The 19,299-nt window shown below is 33.9% G+C and overlaps 2 protein-coding genes across 4 annotated transcripts; one reads left to right on the top strand and one right to left on the bottom strand.

The window, feature by feature from the left end:
- Positions 1-6,295: 6,295 nt before the first annotated feature.
- On the bottom strand, positions 6,296-6,955 carry LOC110115996. Its single transcript, XM_020849422.1, has one exon. It carries the CDS (start codon positions 6,953-6,955, stop codon positions 6,296-6,298), a length of 660 nt encoding a protein of 219 aa, XP_020705081.1.
- Positions 6,956-12,738: 5,783 nt separating this feature from the next.
- LOC110115995 (protein indeterminate-domain 5, chloroplastic) lies at positions 12,739-17,910 on the top strand. 3 transcript variants are annotated; one of them, XM_020849418.2, is made up of 4 exons: positions 12,739-12,970; positions 13,431-13,657; positions 13,833-14,229; positions 16,711-17,910. In XM_020849418.2, exons 2-4 carry the CDS (start codon positions 13,477-13,479, stop codon positions 17,675-17,677), a joined length of 1,545 nt encoding a protein of 514 aa, XP_020705077.1. In that variant the 5' UTR covers positions 12,739-12,970; positions 13,431-13,476; the 3' UTR covers positions 17,678-17,910. The 3 variants fall into 3 exon arrangements, with proteins under 3 accessions (XP_020705077.1, XP_020705079.1, XP_020705080.1); XM_020849420.2 differs by having other exon boundaries at positions 13,304-13,657; XM_020849421.2 differs by lacking the exon at positions 12,739-12,970 and adding an exon at positions 12,994-13,230.
- The last annotated feature ends 1,389 nt before the right edge of the window (positions 17,911-19,299 follow it).

Below are 19,299 nucleotides of genomic sequence, written 5' to 3'. Positions count from 1 at the left end.
GAGGTGAGGGCCTTAAGTGGTGGTCTAGCGGAGCAACGACGTCAGGCCGTGGTCCGGCGGAGGTGAGGTCCTCAAGTGCTGGTCCGGCATAGCTCAGGGCCTCGGGTGGTGGTCTGGCGGAGCAACGACGTCAAGCGGTGGTCCGGCGGAGGTGAGGGCCTCAAGTGGTGGTTTGGCCAAAGTCCGATCGTGGTCGAGGAGGAGCTTCTTTCTTCTCTTCCTTCTCTTCTTCCTTTTTCTCTTCTTGCTTGGAGCACCCTTTTCAATCGAAATGAGGGGTCTATTTATCAATTTCTGGAGTGGCATGGCCCGTAAATAGGTGAGATATCAAGGGTAAATGGGGAGTGGTTTGATGGACGGCTTATACTGAGTCCCTTGATCATGGACCGTTCGTCAGATATTTGAAGGTCTTAGTGATGTCGGAATTTGGCAATTTTGGGCTCGTTGGATTTGTCTCGTCGAGCCACTTAATTCGACTATAAGCACATCATGTTTGAAAACCGTTTGGTAATCCAAATTGTGGTTTGAACCCTCCAATAGCGCTTCAAATCGTTAATTTGGACTCATTTGGGCTCAGATTGAGTCGAATTTGGTGTCGTTGGGTTCGTATTTCCAAGACGTTCAGTTCGACTATAAGTTTACTAAAATCGAAGTTCGGATAGTCCCAATTTTAATTTCGAAAGTTTCCTAACTTGATTTTTCATCGAGACTCGTGCTCGATCATGATAATTTTTTGATGACGTATCAAACCTTAAGGGGAATATGTGATGAATTTCTTTTCTTCACATATATAATCACATGATATCCATCCGATTTGTTAGGTAAATTGGCTGAAGAATGAGGTTTGATGCCATCAAGACATAGTTGGTCTTTGTATTACACAATTATCCAACTAACTCTAACCTTAACCTTACCCAAAATAAATAAATATATATAATTTCACATTTATTTAGAAGTATGAATATATATATATATACACGAATTTCATCCAATTTTTAACTATTTTCTAAAATAGGTTTTTAATAAAAAAAAATTCTTAAAAAAAGTTAAAAAATAGAGGATAAAAGTTGTTCCAAACAAAATCTTAGTGTAGCTAAAATTTAAAATGCATTGCTTAAAAATTAGTTAGAAGATAACTTATAATTTGTAATTACATTGGTGTACCTTTTAAGAGAATTAATGATGAACAATAAAAAAAAATAATCATAATATTTAATTAAAAAAGACAATAAACTTAATGCACTATTTTTTAATTGAAAGAAGACTTTAGTAATCTAAGCATTTTTTTTTCTCAACAAAATTAAAATTTTAATATGCAAGCAAAAGTTTCCCACAATAATTAAAAAAGACAATAAACTTAATGCACTATTTTTTAATAGAAAGAAGACTTTAGTAATCTAAGCTTTTTTTTTTTCTCAACAAAATTAAAATTTTACTATGCAAGCAAAAGTTTCCCACAAATAAAGTAAATAACAACTAATACAAATCAAAAGCAAAAAGAGTGAAAAACAAATGAAAATACTTGAGATTACATAAATGAACCCCCAACTATTGCGTGGGATGGCTCTCTTAATGCTTTTTAAAATGTTTTTTTTTAAAAAAAAATTTAATTCAAAAATTTTTTATAACAAAGAACTGTTTTAAAAATTAATAAAAAGCCGTCCCAAACGAAGCCTAAATTTTCATTAGAGCAACCTCCTCACTGCTTCATTTTTAAACTATAACTAATATTTTTATTTGAGCACTAATTTTATGTTGCTTTCAAAAAAAAATTGCAATATAAAATTATTTTCTACAACAATTTTAAAAAATTATTTTATCTCTAACAATTTTATAAATCAGTAAAAATTCTTCCCAAACCAATCCTAAGCCATTACAAAGAAACAACCCTTGCCAACACCCAATGACAACAAAGGTACCCACCAAAGCTAATGCAAAGTCAACCAAGAGTCAAAGAAATGGCCAACTATTGCGTGGGATGGCTCTCTTAATGCTTTTTAAAATGTTTTTTTTAAAAAAAAAAATTAATTCAAAAATTTTTTATAACAAAGAACTGTTTTAAAAATTAATAAGAAAGCCGTCCCAAACGAAGCCTAAATTTTCATTAGAGCATCCTCCTCACTGCTTCAAATAAACATAAAATAGAAAGGCAATACAAGAAAGAAAACATCCAGCTTAAGCGAAAAGCACTTTACATGAGTAGAGCTAAACAAACTCCCAATATTCTAAATCAAATAAACATAAATCATACAATAAAATTCCAAGGAAATGATCAAAAGGAAACTAGTTCTAAGACTTCATTTGAAATTTTTTTTTTTTATTTCTAAAACAGCTTTTTAGTACAAAAATTTATTGAATTTAAATTTTTTTAACTAAAACATCATTTTAAAAAACTGTCACAAATGAAGCCTAAGTCATAACGCTGTAGAGCCCTTGAAGCAAGGAAGATATACCTCCATCAAGAAAACCTGTAAGGCCCCAACATCTGAAGAAAAATATATAGATAAAGATAGAAAAATAATGGCAGAGAGTCACTCCAAGAAGCACCAGATATGGCTACCAACATAAACCAAGAGAAGGGCAACAATCATCCAATAATGCTTCCAAAAGAAATTGAAGAACATCAGCAAGGCCAAAAGAGATTATCCAACTAAAATAACCAACCTATAGTGACAGCCAAAAGGAAAACAAATAAACAAAATGAATATCAGCTTCAGAAGAATATCAGCTTCAGAAGAAAATTAAACCTAGTAGCAGCCAAAAGGAGAACCACTGAAATGGCTACCGATAACACAGTAAGAGAAGGCCGGCAAACATCAAAAGCTTTTGAGAAAGAAGGAAGGGCACCTGTAAAAGATGCATCAATAAAGATTTCAAACAAGCCTAAAATGCATTGAGGATCTTGAAAGGAGTAACATAAGCAAAAATAAGTTTGCCATATAAAAAATAAAAAAATAAAAGCTTGCCATATGAATTTCTAACTAGGACACCACCATCACAATAATCTAAGTTAATAAATTAACCATCTGAATTAAATTTAAACTCACCAAAGCATGGTATAGCTATATTAAAGATCTAAGCTAGGGCTTTTTTTTAGGGTTGGCTTCTAGCCTCCTTGATCTTTTTTTTTTTTTTTTCATTTGCTTCTTGTAATTATATAGGATCATTGGCTCATTAGGCTTTTATTTGGATGTGGATGTATTTTCTTGGATGTAGCAATCATTTGATCCTTTAAAGACTCGTAATCAATTTTCATAATTATTTAGGATATAATAATTTGATACTCCGCTGGTTGGAGGTTATGTTGGTGCTGGGGTGCCTTCTTTCTATTTCTGTTCATGGGGTTATGCTGGCTAGGTTGTTTTTTTGGTGGTTTGCAGGTAGTTATCGGTTTGCTGGGGTGCACGGTATTCTTCTGCTCTGCTGGTTGAACGTTTCGAATGGTATTACTGTGTGCATGTTCTCTAGAGTTTTTGTATGTCTGGCATGTTATTCACGACGAGTAACTTGGAATGTATCCTTTTTGAGTGAATTACAATTCTGGGTTTTGTTCTTTTTTGGACTAGGGTGGCTTCAGTTTGCTCGGTTGTATCCTTCATTCGGCTGTCCAAAGAATCAAGATTAGGAACTTTTCCTGTTTTATTTATTTTTTTATTACTCTTGCCTATTAGTTGTTTACGCAGGTTATTTTGTGAAGGATGATAGCAAGGTTTTCATGAAGACTAGTAGCGGGGAGCTTTTCGCCTGTTTTTTTATTACTCCATCTTTTTGGGTGCTCCTGCTTAAGCACCGTAGTATGTACTTAGGTATTCTTATACTTATTTCTAGTGGGGAGCTCGAGCTCCTAGGTTTCTTTTTTCTTTCTTTTTGTAGCTCTTTGAGCATTAGTGAGCTTGAGGTCCCCTTAAGGACTATGTAATTTTTAAATTTAATTAACGCATAGGCCCTTCTGTGGGTTTCTCATAAAAAAAAATTTAAAAAAAAAAAATGATACTCCGCATTCCCAATAATTTGCAGGAAATTAAACATCAAACCATTGAACTTAAATTGATTTCCTTCCACCCAAATACATCATAAAATATCAATAGGATACAAAATCCTAATGTGACCATCAGCCAACTTACCAATACAATGAAACAAATATGTAAAAAAAAGCTTGAATATTAAACACATTTGGTGACGAAATGAAAATTTTGCTGGCAAACCAATTCCAAATAAAAGAATCTATCAGACCATTAATAAAAAGATGACCAAAGGACTTCCGAAGAACAACTGTTGCATTTGCAAGCTAAAGAAAAATCCAATTTCTGAATTACATTATCAATAGAAATACTTTTTTTAATTATGTCAAGTAGCAAATAGAAGCACTTAGGGTAATACTTTTGTGCCACAAATATTTATACCAACTTTTAATATTTTTATGCCTCACTATATTCTAAACAAACCTCAGACTAAAGTAAGTATGACTAGTGCACTTAAAAGAGACATGATGTGGGACAGAATGATCAAATTGCAAAATCAATGCAACCGATGTAGATACATATTATTGGATTAAATATTCTTTTAACATGTTTAAATTAAATGTTGACAACTCTCTTTCTAAAGCTGGTGCTGAATGTGGGGAAATTGTTAGGAACTTTTGTCGCGATATGATATGACTTTGCTTCTAAAGTTTCTAATGGCAATATGATTATGTTGAAGCCACCGCTCTCTTACTCAGACTTAAATTATGCTCCTAATTCAATATCTAGAATATTTGTATTGAGTAAGATTCTTTAATCCTGGATAACTTCATTAAGAATAATTATTGCAATAATGCTTCTTTTTTTATATTGTTAGGAATATTATGAATTATTTGAAGAAGATTGAGTTCACTATCTCTCATATTCCTAGAAGTGGCAATTCTTGTGCTGATTAGTTGTCAAGGAAAGGTGTTTACCTTCACTTCACTGAGTTGTATAATGATTTTTCCAATTTACATTTGTTGAAAGGCTTGGTGAGAATGGACAAGCTTGAGTTTCCTTCTTTAAGGTTTACATGAGGCTCGATATGTTGTCCTTTGGTTTCTCTTTTCTGCTCCTGTTATGATTGGAGTGTTGTGTTGTGGTGTTGTTTCTGTGCGGGGTTCCCGGTTGCTAATTCCTCATTTTAAGATTGCACGTGAAGCTATTTTTGCAGTTTTGATTATTTTTGGTCAGCGCTTTCTGCCCTCTTTTGAATTTTTTTTTCTTTTTTTTATTATTTTTTTTATAAAAACCCCAAAGATGGGAGATTACGTGTTAAAGCCAAAAAGGATTACAAGGATCAAAAGGGAGTCCATCAGTTCGCCAATGCTCAAGAGAGCAACAAAATAATTCAAAATAAAATAAATGAACCAATAAACTCCGCAAGAAAAAAAGTAAATGCACCCTAAAAATAAGCTAATGATGCTATAGACTAGCATCCAAAAAAGAAAGATATAAATATTGCTATAAACCCCAATCTTTCTACAAAAATCCTTGAACTGATCCAGCATGAGCTCCTCCTGCAAAAAGACACAAATGCAAATGAATACCCTACACCACCACATTAGAAATGTTAAATAATCACAAGGGCTAAAAGAGATATTATAAGTACTATAGAAGAAATAAAAATTGTGACCAGTAAAGCCAAACATGGAATTAAGACCTAAAGAGCTCAGATATAATTTATTCGAAAGAGCCTCATTTGGAGCATCCCCACGCCGCTCAATTCTACCTTCAAACCAACCAAGAAGTACCTTGAAAGATCCCCAACCCACCATCCAAAGCCATGTAAAGTTTAAATTATACCACAAAAACAATTCTGTTAGGAGTAGCTTCCAGTTAACATCCCAGCCAATGGACCAATAATTCCCTTAACTATTGTCAAACATAAACGGCGCCCAGAACAACATCAGGCAAAATCACCATCAAGACAACAACACATACCAAGAACCCCCAGCGACTGGATCCTCCACCATCCAAACACCGAAACAGAACCATCAAAAAAGACAACCATACAACTATCATTACCCTTAACACTCCCAAGAATGAAGGTAGAAGAGCAACAATAGGTAGGACCATTAGCGATGTAGCCATAAAGATCATTGCTCAAGTCAAAATTCACAGCGATTAAGGCTAAACCATGAACACCAAACAATGCAACGGAGCAAAAATTGCTACCATAATTAAAAGCCATCGCCGCATATAGACAGAAGAAATAGAACAGAGCAGAATAACAGAGCATAACATGAAACAAAGCAATAGAATTATGAGCCACCAAAAGCAAACAAGCATTAATCGTTAACATAAGGAACCTCATTCTCTTCAAGTTTAAGATATCCCCTAAGCTGATTAGGACAATTGATCCTGAAAAAATCAGTATTTCTAATGAGATCATAGCCCCACCGAGCAAGCTGAGATGCACAGACATTACCCCCGTTCATAATATGATGAAAAGAATAATTAAAACACAATAGCTGCTGCTTAATATCACGAATAAGATAAAAACTATTAGCATTGCAACAAGAATCCACCTCAGCAACAAGAGGGATAAAATTGAAGGCAGAGTTAACTTCAATAATTAAGTTAAAAACATTAAGAGTTGTGCAAACTTGACAACCATAGAGAATAGTCTTATTCATAGCAGGATTATAATCACAAATATTCAAAGGCCCCGTAAAACCAGCAACAAGTAAACCATTGCTGTCCCTAATGACCCCACCAAAACCAGCAACATTTCCAGAAATACTCACATCAATATTTAATTTATAGAAATTTCTAGGGGGCTTGATCCACTGAAAAGTACGCACAACAGAAATAGAAGGATCCAAGTTACCACCTAAAGCTTCAAACACACAGAAATAATTTTTAAAATGCTTAATAGAGATCAAATTGGCAGATATAAGTGCCGCCACCTTATCTTTAACTTTCTGAATGACATTATGATGTCCCATCCTAACACCGTTAAAAGGGAGTTATTCCTTTCCAACCAAAGAAACCACAAAATAAGGCAAGGTATAATATTCCGAAGATGACCTTTAAAATTAACCAACCAACAATTCAGAAAAAATTTAAGAGAAAGGTGAGATTGGCAGATATAAGTGCCGCCACTCATGGGGCCTATGTGTTAATATTCAAAAATCGGTTACAAGGTCCTTATAAGGAACCTCCAGCTCACTAATGCTCGAAAGAGCTACAAGTAAAAAAGCAAAATAAAAACCTATGAGCCGGTGGTTCCTTTTTCTATAATTACAAAAATAATACAACATTAACCTAGGTCTGTGAGTCAACAGATCCCAAAAAAGGAAGCACAAAATGATGACATTCCGCTCAGTCTTCCTGCAAAAAAGCCAGAAATAAAATTGCCGCCACCTTATCTTCAACTTTCTGAATGACATTATGATGTCCCATCCTAACACCGTTAAAAAGGGAGTTATTCCTTTCCAACCAAAGAAATCACAAAATAAGGCAAGTTATAATATTCCGAATATGACCTTTAAAATTAACCAACCAACAATTCAGAAAAAAATTAAGAGAGAGGTGAGAATTAAAACAATTTAATTTGAATAAATCATCAAAATAAACCCAAGTCCTCACCGCCACATGACCAGAAATCAAAACATGATGCATGTTCTCGTTGTGAAAACAACATTGACACTTGGAAGCAAGAATGAACCCTTATTAATAAGATTATCATCCGTAGGAAGATATCTATGTAAAGCTCTCCAAACAAAAATAGAAATAGTGCTAGGAATGTTCTTGTACCAAATTTGAGTAAAAATATTCTCACAATTACCTTTGGATCTAAAAGCATTCCAAGCTTTTTAAGATAAAAATGATCATGTTTAGATAAATTATAGATAATAATATCCTTAGAGTTAATATTAATAGGCATCTTTAAAATACGTTGAAGGATGCAGTCAGGAACAACATTAGGCAGCTTATCAATATCCCAACAATTATTAATGAAGAAGTAGTTCACTTTAAGCGATGAATTGGATGAAGTATTAAGAATGGCGTCAATAGAATCATTGCCAAGCCATTTATCTTGCCAAAAAAAGATATTTCCTACCCCAAGACCCCATTGTCCTTTATAGGGTGTGTGCATTGTTCTTCTCTTGTTTCATCGTTCTGCTAGTAAGTTGGCTTTTTGTCACTGGGTGCTTGGCTCGTAGACGTTTATTATTATTATTTTTTTTGAAATCCATGGAGGGGCCTACGTGTTAATATAAAATAGGATTACAAAATCCTTAAAAGAAACATCCAGCTCACTAATACTCACAGGAACTACAAAATAAAGTAAAAAAAAAAAAAAACCTAAGAGCCAATGGTTTATTATACTAAGAATTACAAAAATCTCTAAGAACATTTTAGTGCTGCAAGTATTCAGCACCCAAAAAAGGAAGCGCAAGAATAAACCAATTAGCACCAACTTCCTACAAAAAAAAGGTAAACCCACACCTATAAGAAAACCTTGAACGCGCAATCTTCCTGCAAAAAAATGTCAAGATAGTCGTCCAGCCTCCAATTCTATAAAATAAAGAATCTTCAACTCAAGGGGATAAAGTCGCAAGGAGGATGGAACCAGCAATGATAAAGACAAAATCAAACAGTTGTGATTAACAAAATTAGATAAGGTAGGAAACTAAATGTCTGCCATACTTCTAGTACCAATAAAGGCAAAAATTGTAGCCTCTGGCAGAAAAAGGAGCAACTTACTCCAACTATGAAAAATAATAAGGAACATCACAACAACCTGGTGCATAACAGCACCATAATTTCCAAAATTATAGCAGCCCCTACCTGCAAAACATACTACAACCACCAAACATCCAAGAATATTAAATGAAAAGGCAGAACAGAGAGACATAGACCCGAGAAGCACCAAAAAGCAGCAAATAGAGAACCACCAAATGGTTGCCAAAGTTACAAGAAAAAAAAATACCCAGAAGGCAGCCGTCAGCCCAAAGAACCAAATCCATATAACAATTAGCAACCCAATCTACCTAACATCAATACAAATAGTTAAAGGGATGAGATTACCAGCGCCACCAGACAATAAAACCATACCACACCAATTTTAAGCTTGGCTCGTCGACATTTTTCCGGCATTTGTTTGTTATTCTTCTGTTGTATGTGCTGACTGCTTATCTCAGCTTGGGGCTGCTTTTGGGTTTGACTCCTTGCCGACGACCTCCTTTTTTTTTTTGCATTTCCTTTTGTAGGCAAACAGAGATCTTTGGCTCTCAAGACTTTTTTTCTTTTTTTTTATTGTAGCTCTCTGAGCTTTAGTGAGCTATCAATCTCTTTAGTGACTTGTATTCCTTTGTTAGAACATTAGCGCATATGCTCTCCCCTCTTGGGATAAAAAACAACAACATTGATTAGAAAGGAAATACTTAAAAGGACCTAAATCACTTACTTATCCATCCAAAATGAAGCAAAACCAAATCCAAAGCCCATATCAATCAAACGACCACCAAAAGACTAAATGTCACACAACTTCTTCCAAACCTAAGAAGGTTAGCATGAGCCTTCCATGCACAAACAACCCACGTCAAGAATTTTAAGCTGATCATTAAGCCTTCCATACCCAAACAACCTTCATCAAGAAGATAGCTAAGCTCAACACCAATAAAATCTTTTATAAGAAACAAAGCTCACCCAAAAGAAAAAATAAATGGTAGTTAACTTCTGCCATACTCTTAAAAAACATTATTAATAATAGAAAATTCAATCGCGTTGTATACTTAAAATTGTTCACCATAACCAAAAATATAGCCATATTAATTTGCATAAAATTTTAAATTTTTTTTTGGAAAAAAAAAATTTAAAATTTTACAATCCATAGTACTATCTTGAGACATGGAAGATATTGTTGGGGGGGGCAAATTCCCTTTAAAATTTTCTTCACAAAACCGAGATAAGCTAGCTAAAGAATCTTAAAATTATGAAAAAGCTGTAGCGGAATAAATATTCGCAAGTTTAAAATATGCGCAGCCTTACTATTTAACTAAGTAAATCACTAGTTGAACTCATTCGATAGAATGAAAGGCAAGATTTGGAGCATTGACGTGCAATAGAATAAACAAATTTCCCTTTGTTCTTGGTGATGGCACACGACATCTGACAAGTATAAATGGAAAAAAAAAAAGAATTAATTTAGTGAGAAAAGAGCAGAGTAGTCTTAAATGAAAATATGTGCTTATTAAGGCTTGAAATCTTTCTATCTAATAATGGATATTAGGGAGTATTAGCTAAATTCCTTGCGGCAGTAGTTGGGAACACTCAAGAATAGGAGATTAACTATCAAGAAGAAGCTACTTCCGAACTAGTAAAGTTTTCCACCTTTCAACTATTAATAATTCAGAGCTTTATTATAAATTTGAAGACTAGTAACACCAATTATTTCACTAATAATATCTTTTTATAAGGGATGGAAAGGGGTGATGAAGCTGAGTGTTTGTCTTGACATGAGGGTGGAAGAATATAAGGAAATAATGGGGGAAGAAAGGGCAGAGATTAAGGCCTACCAGTACAAATCAAATCGATCACCAGTGTGCATAGGAAAAAAAATATTAGTTAAAAGCAAGAATTAAGAAATAGGAAAGCTACATTGTCCAACATATAATCCAAAAAAATTCTTTATATTTTTTTCATTTTGAAAATTATTTTTATTCTAATTTGGCCCTACCTTAAGGAAATTGGTTACAATAATTTTGATAGTATAATTAATTTTGATATTATATTAATTTTAGCATTCATGATTTTATAAGCTTCTTTTCAATGATAAATTTTATAAAAAAAGAAGAAGAAATGTATAAGATAAAGAGGTATCTACCGAGTTTATTCATTAAATTTAGAAGGATTTATTTACATAACACTAAATAATTATCTATTTATATATCATACATTTAAAATTTTATATGTAATTTTTTAGTACATTAGTTCATAAAACACATTAAAATGTAACTACAAAAATTAACTTACGTACTACTAGTTGGATCAACATAAATCTGCTCGTGGTGATCAGCATCTGGGTTCTCATTATCTTGCTCTTCTGTTCTATTTTTCGTTGATATCTGTAACTAGACTACTGTTGTTGATGAATTTCTAGAGCTTCTTATTTATGATTTATGTTGGAATATCTAGATATTTCGATGCTCTTACGGGTTCAATTTGATTCGGGCATTGGCAGCTTGTATTGCTGCTATGTTCACTTATATTTATGTTGCTTCATTGTGGTTTAGTTTTTAGAGCTTCTTTCTATTAACCATCTTTTTTGGGATCTCCATTTTTTTGGATGGCTCCTAGCATCCCGTAGATTTCTCATAGGTTTTTTTTCTAGATTGTAACTAGTTTTGGGATCTATGGCTCTTAGGATTTTCTTTTCCTGTTTTGATTATAGCTCTTTTGAGCGGTAGCGAGCTATTCATCCCTCTTAAGAACTTATAATCATTGTTTGTATTAACGCATAGGCCAGTCAGTGAGTTTAATTTAAAAAATAAACTTTACATAAGTGACATTTTTATGTTATTGATAAGCAAAGACGCTATTTATCTAAATATAAAAATTTAAAATACATGCTTAAGAATTATGTAAATCCTCCTTAAATTTAATAAGATCCTAAAAATAAAATATTACTAAATCATATATTACAACTAAAGAATTTTAGTGATTTCATTTTTTAAAAATTTACAAGTCTTTTGTGGAACTATTGAGTTTTGCAAGAATAATCATTGAAACTCATTGATTTTGACCAAAATTATTAAAATAGCTTAAATCAAAATCATTAAGAAATTTCTAATCAATTTAAGCTAAAATCAATCCCAATCATTCATATTATAAATCAAGATCAAAGAATTTGCAGTAATCACACTCAATTATATTTTTAGGAGAAAAATAATAGAGAACATTAGAAATTATTCTAGATCTTCATTAGTTGAGGCAATCATCTACTGGTATTAATTAGGACCCTACCCTCATAAGATTAGAGCATCCCTTTGCTAAGTGCATAGAGTAAACTAATTAAAAAAAAAAATTAAACAGATCATCCCGGTTAGGGGATAACCCGGTCGACCTAGCATGCAACCCACACCAATTACACGAGCCAACACTTAAGGCTTGCACGAAGCGCCGAGGGGATTCGAACTCTGTACCTCGCCTATGGTCAGCCAGTTCTCCACCACCAGGCCACCCCACGGTGGGTAGTAAACTAATTAAGGCGCTAATTTTTCATGTAATTGGCGGTCCAGAGCCTATTTTTAATTGATGAATACAATTTGCTAGCCTCTCAATCCTCTTAAGAGTAATCTTAGCCTTTTCTTTTCTTCCATAATACTCCTGTACAGGCAAAGTTTCAGCTCAAGGCATCATTCTCAAAATTTTAATGAGGATATTTTATGAGGAATTTTTTTCCTTATTTTATGAAAATAATTTTAAAACTAAACATGAATTATTATACATTATTGTTCTTTGCTGCATTACTGATATTATTTTATTAAAAAGAAGTTTAGAATATGAAAATTAGTTATGTCATGGAAGCAAAAATCAAGCGTATTAGACCAAATTTTGAAGTCTTTCTCAAGGTAAGAATGGTGCATATATGGTTTTTACCAAGGCCTGCAGATGGTGGACCCCTATTTCATGGCCACATAGAGACACCGCTTTGCCTGTGTGAGACTTCCATGAGCATCTCTATCTCTCTCTCTCTATTAATTTAGAAAGTATTTTTATTTGTGGAGCAAAGGGGTGGGGAAAGGAAAAATACATAAAAAAAAAGTAGAAGAGGCCGCATCACTGTGGAAGAGAGCGAGAAGAAAAGGTATGACAAGGAAATGAAGGAAACCAGACAAGCCTTCTTGGCCGCCTTCGCTGCAATCCCCATAGAGAGGAGCAGAAGAAGATAGAGCGGAGAAGGACGAGGAGCCGTTGAAAGAGGGCAAAGGAAGAGAGAGATATTTGGCACGGTTTGTGTTTTTTCCTATTCTTTTCTTCTCTTGTTTTCTTCTTAATTCCCCACCTCTCTCTCTCTCTTACTAACTCTCCCTCTCTCTCTCCTCTCTCTCTCTATCTCTCTCTTCTTACCTTTACTAGTTTTGAGTGCAACTGTTTGTTTGGATTTCCACCTCCGATTTGTTCTTTTGTCGATCTAGGAAGAGTCCTCAGGTGGTTAAGTTTGGATGTTTTTGTTATCGCTGCCGACGAAGTGATGTTGCAGAAAACTTATGTACTATGAATTATTTCGTGATCTCTTTACCTTCTTCCATTAATTCCTTGTGTTTTCTTCCCTTGTCTTTTAGATTCATAAAGAGAAGACTCGACCAAAAATGATTAACCGATGTGCAATCATGATTCTAACTATGTTGGGTACCATGAATGAATTTTTTTTACTTGCTTTGATTTCGACATATCAATGATATTTTCCAGCTTCATCATCAACAAGAAGGGAATTCTTATTAACCTGTAAGCAAAGATGGCGGCGGCTTCGTCTTCCTCTCCTTTCTTTGGTATCAGAGATGAAGAAAGCCTCAACCACTTAAAGCAACAGCAGATGCTTCCAGTCCTACCACCAACCTCGTCCATCCCGTCTTCTTCATCCAATCTCCAAGTACCCGCTCCTGTTAAGAAAAAGAGAAACCTCCCTGGAAATCCAAGCAAGTATCTTAGTTCCATTCTTCCCCAATTAATATTTCATGATTTCTTAATTTGTCGAAATTTATACTATTCATTATACGTACACTTGAATTTACTTGTCTGAATTCATGAACTTATTCCCATGAATGTTAAAGCTAGCTTCTTCTCTATCTCTCACTTCAAATAATGGAACAGATCCAGATGCGGAGGTGATAGCTCTATCTCCTAAGACACTAATGGCGACAAACAGATTCATCTGCGAAGTTTGTAATAAAGGATTTCAACGAGAGCAAAACCTTCAGCTTCATAGGAGAGGACATAACTTGCCATGGAAGCTTAAGCAGAAAAGTAATAAGGAAGTAAGGCGGCGTGTTTATCTTTGCCCGGAGCCAACTTGTGTTCACCATGACCCATCGCGAGCGCTTGGAGACTTAACAGGCATAAAGAAGCACTTTTGTCGTAAGCACGGTGAGAAGAAGTGGAAGTGCGATAAATGTTCAAAGAGATATGCAGTCCAGTCTGATTGGAAGGCTCATTCTAAGACCTGTGGGACTCGAGAGTATCGCTGTGACTGTGGAACTCTCTTCTCAAGGTTAATTCATTTAACTATCTGTTTTTAAATTCTATAATGCATGCATGTATGAATGATGATGATGATCATCATCATCATCATAATGAACACCAATCAACATGGATTTCCTCGCCTTCTTCTACCTTTCAAAAAGTTAGATTTTTTAATTTTATTTTATTAGGATTAGGGTTGTTATGGGCTATCATTCCTGAGCTGGAGAGGGAAAAGATCGGGCGTCCTTTCTGGTGTGAGGAGCTAGGAAGAAGGAGGGTAGTGAGGAACTGCTCACACGTGAATTGCACAAGTAGCTATGTGTGTGTGTTTGTGAGAGAGAGAGAGAGAGAGAGAGAGAGAGAGAGAGATTTTTATTATTATTTATTAAATTAAAATTTATAGTACTAATTGATTTATTTCTAAAGTATTTTTATGAAGGTAACTTATGAAATGGTTATATATTTATATGTGAGTTTCTGTGTATTTTTTGTATGAGTAAAGTATTTGTGGTGATAAAAGGATGGTGTCTTTCTCCTCGGAAGGCACGCCTCTGCCATTCTCACTCATCGTTCACGTGTTGCCATGTAAGCAAGAGAGCAGGGTCTTGTTCTTTTATGGGTTGGCTAGTTGTGAGCAGGTCTTTCGCCTCTCACAGGTCCACCTTTTCATGAAAACGTTTAGAACCTTAGGGTTGGAAATTGTGTAGAGTCCTTACCCGTCTTCTTCCTCTCTTCAGTGAGAGAGAGATAGAGAGAGGGAGAGAGAATTTGATTCCATGAAATGTGAAAGAAATGGGAGGAATTGAAGAGTAAAATGGAAAGGATTGAAGAATGTTGAGGTGAGAATTGAATGTGAAGAGGGCTGTATGTTCTTGGTAAATATTCATACACTGGAAATCTGAGGCTCCAGGTCTTTGAAAGACACTTGAATACATTGAATTGGGAATTGATGAAGAGGAGAAGAAGTTTTTCATCTTTCTTGCATAAATTCTTCATTACATTTATTGAAGACGCAGTCCTAAAAATGGTGGCTCTTTCTTCACATGGTACAACTCGTTTTCAAATTTAAGGCAAATTTCAAGTTTATATCCTCCATGACATTGAATGAAATGCACTTCTTAGATTTTCTACGTTAGATGGTTTTTCTTTCTTTTTCTTTTTTTTTTTTCTCCCTTCAGCTTTCTGAGGTGAGAAATTTAAACAAAATTTGCTTAATTGATCATGCTAGGCAAAAAAAATTCATTCTCTTCCTTTCATAATTGAAAAGATAATCAATTTATATGTTGTTCAAATATGATTGAAAAACATTTCATTACAGCTTATAATTTTATTTTAGCTAAACATTTACTATTTATAAAATAAATGATTTGTTACTGAACTTTTGCCTGTTTTATGTTTATCTGATCATATCTATTTATCTGTAACTGACACTGTGTATTCTTTTGAGTTAAAGTTAACCTAAAATTAAAAAAAAAAACGTTTTATTTCATTAAAAAATACTTTTTACTATTTACAGTGATCAGTACTTTCTATATTTACACCTTAATTTTCAACATTTTAGCTTATATGATGTATCATTGACATATTTCTTCATCGCTCTCTATATCTATCTCTATCTCTCTTTATGGTTTAAGAAATGCTAAAACAACTAACTTAGACTTCGTTTGGGACGGCTCTTTTACTACTTCATGAAGCAGACTTTTAGTACAAAATGTAAATTTTTTATACTAGAAAGCTGAAGCCGTCTCAAATGAAGCGTATTCTGTTCAATCTTATGTGCATATTCTACTTGCAAAATTCTATGTGGATTATTGAAGCCATTACTACATTCCATCCTAATAAATTAGGCATATTATTCAGCAATCATGCTTTGTTGCATTTTGTTTTTGAATCCCTTTCTTTATTAACCTAACATTATCTCTAACTTTTACAACATAGATGACCTTATTTTAGCCAACCATTTCCTTTTCTGCCATTCTTCCTGAAATATCTGATAAATCTAACAATATATAGATTTTTTAGATATAATAAACATTCATCTATTACATACAAACCAACAATGTCTGGCAAAGAATAACATCCTAATAACAGCTTTCTGAGTGTAGAAAGTAAAATCTTGCTCATTAGTTATAATTAAAGTTCATTCATCTTAATTCTCTTTTCCTACATATTGATTTTGTTTGGAAGAGTCCTTTTACAGCTTCTTAAAACAAATTTTTATACTTAAAAGCTGTTTTAAAAAGCAGTAAGGAAGCTATCCCAAACGAAACATTCATAAATCAAAAAGTTTTGAATATTTTTTTAATATGATTTGCATATAAATATCCTATCATAATTTTTTTCTTATTTTAACTTGTAGGCATGATAATATCATTTTCATTATACAACAACAACATCAAGCATTTATTTTTATTATGAAAAAAAAAAATGTTAGTCCTATAACAATATTTCATCAACCTTATAGTTTGCAAAAAAAAAAATCTTAATCTTCTTCTTCCTTGCCTTGCAGGCGCGACAGCTTCATCACCCACAGAGCATTTTGCGACGCTCTAGCTCAAGAAAGCGCCAGAATCCCCACCGGCATTACTAATATATCCAGCCACTTTTACTCTGGCGCCGCCATCAACCTTGGCTTATCTCAAGTAAACCCCCACCTCTCCTCCCTCCATAACCAAACCCATCCACCTACCTCTGCCACAGGCGGCGCCGCTGACCTCCTCCGCCTTGGCGACCACCTCATCTCCCCTTCCCAACCTTCCTCCTTCCGCTCCACGCACCCTCCTCCTTCCCCAAGCTTCTTCCTTTCCACCGATAACTTCCAAAACAAACCTCCCTTTCACACCTTAATGCAACTTCCCGATCTACAGCCAAACTCAACCTCTTCTTCGACGCCCAATCTCTTCAACCAAAGTCCTCACCATCTACTCATGATGCAAGATCAATTCCCTTCCAATAACCCCGAGCCTTCCAATCTCTACGATCAAATGGGCGGTGGAATGCAAGCTCTCTTCAACACTTCACTACAAAACGATTCAGTTAATCTTCCTCAAATGTCAGCAACAGCTTTGCTTCAGAAGGCAGCTCAGATGGGCGCTACTTCAAGTAATAACAGCATTAAAGGATTCGGAAGCTCGTCTTCCACGAGGTCTCATGTAGAAAACGAGAATCATTTGCAAGATATAATGAACTCCTTTGCTAATGGAAACTCCGGAATATTTAGTCGACGTGGGGACCAAGAAGCTAAGTTTGGTGACTATAATGCTGGTTTTTGTCATATAGATGAAGGGAGTTATCACAATAATGGCTTGACTAGAGATTTTCTCGGAGTTGGAAACTTGTTAAGGAGTATGGGAGGAGGAATTTCTTCTCAAAGAGAGCAGCAGCATCATGGCGCTATTGATATTTCTGGATCTTTGGATAGTGAGATGAAGCCAGCTTCGTCAACCCGATCGTTTGCTAGTGGTACTCTTCGGTAAGAAGAGAAGTTAGAGTAATGGGAATAAGAGAAAGAAAGTAAAAGAAGTGGAAGAATCAAATGAATATCATCTGTAGTAGTAATGTTTTACGCTTTGTTTGTAAGAGAACTTCTATATTTTGTTGTATTGCTGCTGTTCTTAAATTTATTGCTGTTGTAGGATCGATCTTGTTACTTCATATTTCTTCTACAGAGACTAATTTCTCATATATAATTACTATTCTGTTTTTTCTCTGATTTGTAGTTAGATATATATACGTTTTTTTATCCTTTTTGCCGGCTCTATCTGCAATTAGTTTTCCTTCAACTGCCTGATTCATCGAGAAGAAAAACTCATTAGAAAAAAAAAAAGAATATTTTTAAAGGATTCAGTATTATTTCAAGGTTTAAATTAAATATTTTTTATGATTGTAAGTTTTTCCTGTTAAATTATTAATAGAAAAGTAGAGCTGTGATAATAATTAATGCAATCTTTTATTTAAAGAAGCAATGTGATTTAAGAGAAATTACTCATATTCGTAGATCCAAATCCATTTTTCTCTCTATCATAAACCTTACTGAATGTTCTAATTAATTTTTATAAATTTAGTGAATGTAAATACCACTTTTATTACTCAATAAATATTATTTATATAATTAAAGAAAAAAATATTACATTGTTTTTATTATAAAACCTAACTCAATCTAATCAGAACAAGCATTATTTTTCAATATTAAACCTTCTACTAAATCATTAAACCTTCCAATATATATGATCTCAACCTCCAAATATCACAATATGAATAGAGAGAGAAAGAGAGACAAAGATATAGAGATAGAGAGAGAAAGTTGCATGAGCGAATGCTGCTCTCATGCACGTTTGTCAAAGACACTTAAGTTCTCAGAAGAGAGAAAGAGAGAGAGATCTGCAAAGTCTTACAACTCAGCTCTGATTTTCAAATGCTAATACTCATAGACTGTAAATTTTCAAAACTTTTCTTTTTTTATAGAGATTGTTAGTCAAACCTTTGGACGAAATTTGAGACTTATTAGCTATAAATCAGTTTTCTATAAAGTAGGATTCTATAAAAATTTATATTTTACGTTGACCGTATGACTAACATTTGTATAGAACAAGCTCGAGCCATTGACTTGGTTGACCAAAGCAGGCCCACTAGGGAACCAAGCAATCCGTTTATCTGTGGCCGTTTGTGCGGCCTTCTTTGTCTTCTTCGTTTGTACCCGCTGTGATGCGCTCTTCGCTCAGACGGCGCACTGTAGAGCACACTTTTTAGCTGTGCGACTATTCCCTATATGAGTACCTTTGTTTCCGTGCCATTTTGTCCTAGGCTTGACTTGGCAGTATTGTATTATGAAAAATATAAAATTTCCCTCAATAATAAATATAATAAAATTATACATTCAAAATACATTAATTAAAAAATTTTCAAAACTTTAATACATTTGCTTTTTTAGTTATAATTAGAAATAATAATATCATAATATTTTAATAAAATTTATGTTCTAATAGACTTAATTTTCATAAATTTTTTTGCTATATATTATAATTAAAGGTTGCACTAATCTCAACAAGATTATAAAAACAATGAAATTCATTATGATATGAATTTTACTTAAATATTA

This window comes from Dendrobium catenatum, unplaced genomic scaffold (genome assembly GCF_001605985.2).
Source record: "Dendrobium catenatum unplaced genomic scaffold, ASM160598v2 fragScaff_scaffold_231, whole genome shotgun sequence".
Classification (NCBI taxonomy): domain Eukaryota; kingdom Viridiplantae; phylum Streptophyta; class Magnoliopsida; order Asparagales; family Orchidaceae; genus Dendrobium; species Dendrobium catenatum.
The sequence above is the reverse complement of the archived record's forward strand: the minus strand, read 5'-3'. Positions and strand labels throughout refer to the sequence as shown.